This window comes from Nicotiana tabacum, chromosome 2, assembly GCF_000715075.1.
Source record: "Nicotiana tabacum cultivar K326 chromosome 2, ASM71507v2, whole genome shotgun sequence".
Classification (NCBI taxonomy): domain Eukaryota; kingdom Viridiplantae; phylum Streptophyta; class Magnoliopsida; order Solanales; family Solanaceae; genus Nicotiana; species Nicotiana tabacum.
The window spans coordinates 14,462,421-14,471,696 of NC_134081.1; the positions used below are offsets into that span (position 1 = coordinate 14,462,421).

The 9,276-nt window shown below is 37.5% G+C and overlaps 1 protein-coding gene across 1 annotated transcript; it reads left to right on the plus strand.

The window, feature by feature from the left end:
- The first annotated feature begins 7,131 nt into the window (after positions 1-7,131).
- Positions 7,132-8,487, plus strand: LOC142166232 (uncharacterized). The gene is made up of 2 exons (XM_075224868.1): positions 7,132-7,569; positions 7,954-8,487. Exons 1-2 carry the CDS (start codon positions 7,132-7,134, stop codon positions 8,485-8,487), a joined length of 972 nt encoding a protein of 323 aa, XP_075080969.1.
- The last annotated feature ends 789 nt before the right edge of the window (positions 8,488-9,276 follow it).

The following is a 9,276-nucleotide window of genomic DNA, read 5'->3' on the forward strand; positions in this document are numbered from 1 at the left end:
GTCAAAGGTGCCTAGATTCATCTCATCTTTCTTCCTCCATTTTATTCCCTAAATTCCTAATCTACTCTAAAAGAAAAAACTACCTGGTTCAAACTGCATCCCATGTAAAAGAACCGAGACACAAAGAAAAACCATGGGAGATTATTGCTACCTAAGGAAAACTAAAAGACATATTTTTTGTGTTATTGGTTAGACTTTAATCCCTCAAGAAAATTGTCGAAGAGATCCATCGTCAGGAAAAGTCTAATTTTTTTAAAATATTTTTTTTGATTTTCTTTTAAAAAAAATATATTAAGTTACTAAAACTACAACTAAAATACTACACTACTACAAAAATAAAAATAAGAAATTAAACTCAAAACAAGAAGTTGACGTTTTTTTTACTACTAACATACTACTACTAATTATCTAGAGAAATTTTTCCACCCCACACTTAAAAGAGTGCAGTGTCCCCAATGTACAAGCAAAGCAAAAACAAATAACGAGGGTGGACAAGAAACTCCCTGAAAGGCCAAAGGCCGAAGCAATAGCGGCTCACGAGAAACTCAGACTTCTCCCAAGCATGATCCTTTGTGCGGGTACCTCACACTAGTTCCAATCATCTGGCTCGCTTTTGCACACTTCTAGTGGCTTTTCTTCCTATCCTCATAATCCTACAAAATAAAAACAAATACTACAAAAATAATATAATAAAAACAAAATCAACAAAAATAAAAGAAAGCAGTAAAGCTGGGTTGCCTCCCAACAAGCACCTAATTTAACGTCGCGGCACGGCGTGAATCACTTTTTCCTCCACCTTGAACTTATGAATTGTACCCCTAACATGGCATCCAGTCTGCGGCTATGCTCCAGTGGCGGGGCTACAAAAAACCAGGCCAAGTAATAAATTTTTCACTCTGTACTTCTTGGCCTTTAGATGAGGAATGTAATTTTCTCTCTCTGGCACGACGAATTCAAGAATGTAAGTACCCCATTCCTCATCCATTTGCTCCTCCAAAGGCTCAGATGACTCGATTTCCATGTCATCATCCAAATACAATGTTGAAAAATGTATGGAATGGGGACCGATACGCCCTAACTCTAGCATTGTATTACTCTTTACATCCTTATATTTACATGCACTAAAGTCTTCAAATATAATATTATCTGCTTCCTTAGTGTACTTTTCTCAACATGGACATCATCAAGAAAAATATGCTCGAATGATTGGCTCTCCACTTTTAACTCCTTAATTTGGCATATAAGCTCCTTTTCAGCTTCACATAACTCATTACTATTTTGTTGGGCGTTAGACGCATCAACCTTTGCATTCAATTGAGCCTCTAAGTCGTGAATAGCAATGCCAAATTTATCAATCTCTTGTCCTAGTTCAGCTCTTCCTTCTATAAAGTATCTCATCTTATTTGTAATTTTCTCACGTTGAGCCTCATATATTTTCAAATTTTCAGCTTGTTCCACTTGCCAAGTTTGGCTCAAAATCTCTTCTTTTTCAAAAATTTTCTCTTGCTGGTACTCGCTCTCTTCATTCAATTATTCCAAATTGGCCTTCATTCATGTGATTGCTGCCCTCATTCTTTTCATATCTTTTTTGAGTTCATCCTGTTGCTCTGCTACTTGCCTCAAAATATCCCTAATATATGCATCACGTTCCATATCATGCACTTCATTGTTCCTATCAAGCTCACAAACACTGTTAGAAAGATCATAATAAGGGCTCAGAGAAGGATAAAAAGAATTAGGACAACCATTCCAATGACCACCTTGACCACCACATATATTATAAATATCCACTTAAAGGATTGAGATTGTGCGCACAACTCAGTCCCGGGAATATTTTGATAATTTTTCCACCAGTGGAGTCCTCCATAATATGGACAAGGATCATCAAAATAAGAATAACCATCATTCGAACAAGTTTCATTCCAAGATGCCATGTTAAAATAAATAAAAAATACTAACTAAACTTAAAAAAACTTGAATAGATAAAAAATGAATGTCTAAACTAGAAAAATAGCTAATTCTAAGTCCCCGGCAATGACGCCAAAAACTTGTTGCGGCCAAACGCACATACAAGTATACGCGGTTGTCAAGTAATAAAGTGACTAAAAAAGTCGGATGTCAAACCCACGAGGAAAATTAGACTATCCTAACTATCTAAACAAGAATGAAAACTAGAGGTATTTGATTCTAAACTAATTAAAATCATAATAAGGGCTCAGAGAAGGATAAAAAGAATTAGGACAACCATTCCAATGACCACCTTGACCACCACATATATTATAAATATCCACTTAAAGGATTGAGATTGTGCGCACAACTCAGTCCCGGGAATATTCTGATAATATTTCCAGCAGTGGGGTCCTCCACAATATGGACAAGGATCATCTAAATAAGAATAACCATCATTCGAACAAGTTTCATTCCAAGATGCCATGTTAAAATAAATAAAAAATACTAAATAAACTAAAAAAAACTTGAATAGATAAAAAATGAATGTCTAAACTAGAAAAATAGCTAATTCTAAGTCCCCCGGCAATGACACCAAAAACTTGTTGCGGCCAAACGCACATGTAAATATATGCGGTCGTCAAGTAATAAAGTGACTAAAAGTTGGATGTCAAACCCACGAGGAAAATTAGACTATCCTAACTATCTAAACAAGAATGAAAACTATAGGTATTTGATTCTAAACTAATTAAAATAAAGAAAAACACATAATGAACATTGAACGGAGGAAGAGCAGATTTTTATGTTATCAATGTTATGAAAACGATCTAGGGTCATAGGCTATCTAACAATATTCCTATTGTATTCTTCAATTAAATTGACTAACTAATTTATCTAGCTTATTGATTGACATGGTTAATATCGCTCATAAGAATCTGTCGAGTTCTTACTCGCCTATTCAATCTAACCTAACGCCTATATATCTATGGAATTAGAACTAACAAGAACTCAATTATAAATCCTATACATCAACCAAGCAAGGCAATTAGGTATATGTCTATCCTAACCGCGAATCCGTTCCCCGATGCCCAGGTTTAAGAACTTGCTCTACTCAATCGTATGTGCAATCTAGAATTCTACTTTTGAGTCCAATTCTAGATTCGTAGATAGTATTCAATTGGTGATCAATCAATTAAATAAATAAGCGCAAGATTGAATAAACAAACCAATATGATAAATCAAGAAATCAAAATCAATATCTGAATAATAATAGTCATGAAAGAACCACAACCCTAGAACGTGAAGTTTAGCTCCACATAAATATGGTATCCAAACAACAAATCAAACAAAGAAACATAAAAATTATTAAGTTTGGTGGAAGAAAATATGAAACATGGCCTCCACGACAGCTTTGTGCTCTCCCTTGGTCAAAAGTTCCTCTCAAAAACCTCTCAAAATAGGTTTAGGACTCCTTTTATACAAATTAGGGGTGTGTAGGGCCAAAATAACCAAGTCCCGGACGAAACAGGACAAGTCCCGCCTGCAGAAACCAGTAAGTCTGCCGCCTAACCTTTGCTTTCCAACATTTGATTCAATGTGTTGCTTCACGTTTTGCTCGTCCAGGTAATCAATCCACACTTTATTTATTTTGTCTTAACCTTTCTTTCCTTATTTGTGTTTTGTTTTATCTCATCATTATGCCAAAATTTTCCAATCATTAGATACTCATGAGCTAATTATTGTAGTGTAGAAAATACACTTCAAAATATTTATTTTGCTCCCAATTTCATCTCCAAAGTAGCTATACATAAAATAAACTCAATTAAGCACAAATATAGTATAATTTAGCACTAAATCACCAAAATGTAAGGTAAGCAATGCACTAAAATATATAATTGTATCCAAAGAAGGAGAGTCGAGGTCTGGGGGCGTCAAAACAGCTACCTCAATAGTCTCCTAGCAGATACTGCTCCGAGTCTAGCAACCACCGGGTCCAGATGTACCAAGATTTGCACGCAAAGTGCAGAGTGTAGTATGAGTACAACAGACCCAATATACCCAATAAGTAACATGACTAACCTTGGGCTGAAAGTAGTGACAAGCTCAAATAGGCACAATCCAAATCCACATAGTAACATTACATATATAATATGGAAATAACAGTAACTCAGAGAAATCCCATAATCAATTCGTACACAGTACAAAAGTTTAGACATGCTCTCAAGTTTAACAATTTAAGCTCAATATTGATAAAATATGCCAAGTATAGCCAGCATGAGCAATGTTACGTCTTTATGTCTACATGTCAAATATGCATGTTACATGTAATGCAATACAGTAATAAACTTATGTGCTCACACTCTTAGAGTACTCAATCTCACTCAGCACACTCAATCACTCAGCACACTCAATCGCTTAGTACTCTCAATCGCTCAACACTGTCAATCACTCAACACTCGCATTCAATACTCAACGGTACCTGCGGTCACTGCTGGTATGTCAGACTCCGGAGGGGAGGATACTACCCAAGTACTAATATAAGCCAACATGGCATGTTGCGGCGTGCAACCCGATCCCATAAATATATCAATAAAGTATGATGCAGCGTGTAACCCGATCCCATAAATATCACTCACAAGCCGTCCCTCATCCCCCAACTCAGTCATCGATCTCTCCAGTCTCTCGGGCTCATAAATTGGCCAATCAGCCCAAACAAGGATAACATGAACTGAGATATGATATATAAATGATGAATGTAACTGAGTACATAATTACAATTTAAGCAAATAACCTAACATTAGAAATGACCTCAATGGGTCCTTACAGAATAAGCATATAGCCTAAACATGATTTCTAATATGGATCATAGCTCAATTACTCTAACACGTAGGGATTACATGAATAGCAACAAGATTTGATAACTATACAGTACCACGGAATCAATCGAGTCACAATTACCACGGTGCACTCCCACACGTCCGTCACCTAGCATGTGCGTCACTTCAACACCAACCATATAATACAAAATTTAGGAATTCATATCCTCAGCACCAAGTTCAGAAGTGTTACTTACCTCAATTTGCGCAATTCACAACTCCAACAAATGCTTGCCTCGCGAATCAGCCTCTGAACGGCTCGAATCTAGCCATAAACAACTTAATACAATCAATACAAGCTATAGGAATCGATTCCATACGATAAAGCTAAGTTCTTTAACCAAAGTCAAAAAGCCAACCCCAGGCCCAAGTCTCGGAGCCCGATAAAATTCAAATATCCATTCAATAACGAATCCAACCATACTAAAATCATCCAATCCCGACCTCAAATCGCCTTTCAAATCCTCAAATATAGCTTATGATGTTTTCCATAAATTTCCCCAATTATTTCAACCCAAAACACTAATTAAATGGTAAAAACAATAATGGATTCATGTATTTTAATCAAATTCGAGTTATATCACTTACCCCAATCAACTCCCTTGAAAATATATTCAAGATTCGCCCAAAATCGAGGTCTCTATCTTAAAAGATGAAAAATGGAAAAACGCTCCATTTGGAAATAATATATTGTTGCCTAGTTGCCCTTCTTCGCGAATGCGGAAAGTGCCTCGCGTTCGAGAAGCACAAAATCCTCAACTGCCAAATTCCTCTTATGCGAACGCGAGACCTCCCTCGCAAATGCGATGACCACTAAACCAATCCCTATCGAACGCGACCCATCTCCTGCGAATGAGAAAGCTTACATGCATGGGCCTCAAGAACACGAGTCCCATCTCGAGATCGCGAAGCACAGACCCTCAAGACCATCGTGAACGCATAATTCTTATTGCGAATGCGAAGAACAGACTTCACCAGTCACCCAGATACACATCGCAAATGCGAGATCTCTCTTGCGAATGCGTATAACGAAACCAGACACGAGTAATTCAGTAACTCTACAAGGCTAAACTCAATTCGCAATCAATTTGAATCTCACCCGAGCCCTCCCCCCCCCCCCCCCGAGAACCTATCCACACATACCAACACTTCCTAAAATATCATACTAACTTAGTCGAACCCTCAAATCACATAAAACAACATCGCAAACACAAACCACACCCCAATTCAAGCCTAAGGAGCTATTGAACTTCCAACTTCTAAAACCAATGTCGAAACATACCCGATCAACTCCGATTGACCTCAATTTTTGCACATAAGTGATAAATGACATAACAGACCTATTCAAACTTCCGAAACTAAAATTCTAGCCTGGTAACAACAAAGTCAACTCTCGGTCAAACTTCTCAACTTTTCAATTTTCAATCAAGAGGGCATGAGGACTGAAAACTCTCTCAGCGCACGTTAGTCTTAACATGCGCCATCCATGGGGAGGAGAGAGAAGACCGTCATCCCTATACAAATTTCGATCCATAAAGCAACGGGTAAGAATGTCATTCAAGATGCACAAATAGGAATCCAACAAAAAAGGGAAATCTTGTAGAAATTGATAAAACAGTGAGGAGGTTAAGGTTCAGCAAATCGCAGAGCCATCAAAGGTCAACGCTAACATGGTAAGGGAGAAGGTAAATACGCCATTGAAGGAGAGAGTTAGTGAATGGAATAGCGATGTTAAAAGCCAGGGAAGTGGAAGCAGACTATCCTGGGTGGATGAAGTTGAAGCATAGGAGAAAGAAACTAGTAAGCAGGCACATGCAGAGTCAATCTGGGATAAAATTGACATTTCTAAAATATCAAATGCAAGGTTTAAACTTGAATTTGTGAGTCCTGAAAATGATGGGGATCGTATGATATGGGAGATATAATTGGAAGATATAGAGTCTGAAATCACGTAATAGAGGAATGCAGTGATTGCTATGTGTTGGGAGATTATCCTCCGTTTAATGTGCTTAATGGTTATTTGTAGAGGATATGGGGAAAACATGGGATTGACAAAATAGCAATGCTTAAAAATGGCATTGTGATGGTGAGGTTTGACACTGAGGTGGGGAAGAATGAAGTCATTCAGGAGGGTATCTTTCATTTTGATAACAAACCGCTTATTGTGAAAGCTTGGACTCCAGATATGGAGTTCTCAAAAACAGAATTGTCCACTATTCCACTATAGATCAAACTTTCAGGGCTGGAATTTAAGTATTGAAGTGCAAATGGATTGAATAAGATAAGAAGTTTAATAGGAAAGCAATTAATGGTAGACAAGAATACAGAAAAGAAAGTAGGATTGCAATTTGCTAGAATGATTGTTGAAGTGAAGGTAGGTGATCAACTTCCTGAGGAAATCTACTTCATGAACGAAAATGGGGAGGTCATTGAGCAAATGGTGACCTATGACTGGAAGCCAACTATGTGTGAGTTGTGTCAAAAATATGTGCATCCAGGAGATAGATGTAGGAGGAATAAGGAAAGAAAGAATGAGGTGGGGGAAGCTACTAAGGGAGATGAAAAACTTATGATTGTTCCAGTGGGCAATACCATTCAGCTGGAGGGTACATCTAGGGGTGTCAATGAGCCTGATCAAAGACCAAATCCTGCTAAACATGTACAGGAGATGGCAAGGAACAGAAGGTATCAAGGTAGTGGATTAGCTCAACCATTGAAGACAGAGAATGAAAATGGAGCTCAGGATGTAATAAAAATGTAATAACAACTAAGAATTCTTTCTTGCCACTTGGGAAGGAGGAAGGTAAAAAGAATGTGGGAAGTGCAGGGAATAAGGATGGACCATCATCTCTCCAAGTGGGGGATGGTTAATATACTTAGCTGGAATGTGAGAGGCCTGAATAGCCTCACTAAGCAGAAGGAAGTTAAACTCCTCTGCAATGAGCTTGATGTTGGATTAATTGGTCTTTTGGAGACTAAAATTAAGAATAACAAGATTGATATAATAGCAGCTAGAATGTTTGAAGATTGGAAATACTACACTAACCATTTATCGCATTACAATGGGAGAATCTAGTTGGTGTGAAAGGAGGAAATATACAATATTACTATAATAAGTGAGAATGCTCAGGCTATAACCTGCAAGGTTAAACATATACTGTTAAAACTGGAATTTGTGGCTTCATTTGTGTATGCTTACAATCAGAAGGAAGAGAGAAAGGCACTATGGGAATATTTGAATCAAGTTTCAATGGGTATGAATCAACCATGGATAGTATTAGGAGACTTCAACTCTGTCTTGCATGTAGGGGAAAGACAAGGAGGAAAGCATGTTACTATAGTTGAAGTTCTGGATTTTCAAGCATGTTTAGATATGAATGGACTGGTGGAGCTTCCTAATGGGGGTGCTCTTATACATGGAATGATAAATAAGAGAATGGTAGGGTGTTCTCTGGGATTGATTGGGTATTTGTTAATGGGGATTGGATGGACAAATATGGTAGATTGTAGAGCAAGGTTCTTACCTGGAGGGGTGAGTGATCACAACCCTGTACAGGTCACAACCATGCAGCATACTTGCAGGAGAAAGAAAGCATTTAAATATTGTATTGTATGGAGTACTCATCCCCAATTTATTGAAATAGTAGAGGAGGGGTGGAAGTAGGAAATAGAAGGATGGAAGATGTTTCAAGTGGTGAAGAAACTTAAAGGTCTCAAACCTAGACCGCAGAATTTGCATAAAAGCAATTTCAATAACATAGTGAAGGAAGCAACAATGGATAGAGAGAATCCGTTGAAGAGCCAAGAACTACTTCAGCTTAATCCTTTGGATGTACATTTACAACAAGAGGATAGGAGATTTGGGACAAAGTTTAAGAGGTCTAACTATCTGGCAGAAATATTCCTTCAACAAAGGAGTAAAGCAACCTGGATACGATTGGGGGATGATAACACTAGGTACTTTTACTCTGTGATAAGTTAGTACAAGCAGTCACACAGTTGCAGGATAGTAATGGGAACATACAGGATGATCCAGAAGCTATAGCTGAAGTGTTTGTACAGTTTTATAAATAACTATTGGGTGAACAAGGAGGGTGGCGAAGTCACCATAGTTTCTACACAATGGTCATATACTAACTACACAACAACTAGTTCTACTAGGGGTGGTGTCGGTCGATTCAGTCGGTAATTATGAAAATAAAGTTCGATTTATCGGTTTTTGATTTTGTAATATTAATAACCAAATCAAACCAAAGTATTTACGGTTCAGTGCGGTTTTTTCAAAATTTGGTTCGGTTATTTCCGGTTTATTTTTTCGGTTATTAACGGTTCAAGATTTTTATATCTTGAATTTACTTATAGTGGTCATAAACTTTCCGTGGTCATAAAATGCGAGAAACTTTATTCTAAAGCAAGTCTGATCCCAAATAAGACCTTTGTTTCTTCTCTCTGT

Bases quoted from the DNA above. Each gene is read 5' to 3' on its own strand.
- LOC142166232 (XM_075224868.1), top strand. From the start codon at position 7,132: ATGGTAGACAAGAATACAGAAAAGAAAGTAGGATTGCAATTTGCTAGA. The intron at 7,570-7,953 runs GTAATAAAAATG...GAGAATGCTCAG, and splicing joins ATGAAAATGGAGCTCAGGAT to GCTATAACCTGCAAGGTTAA.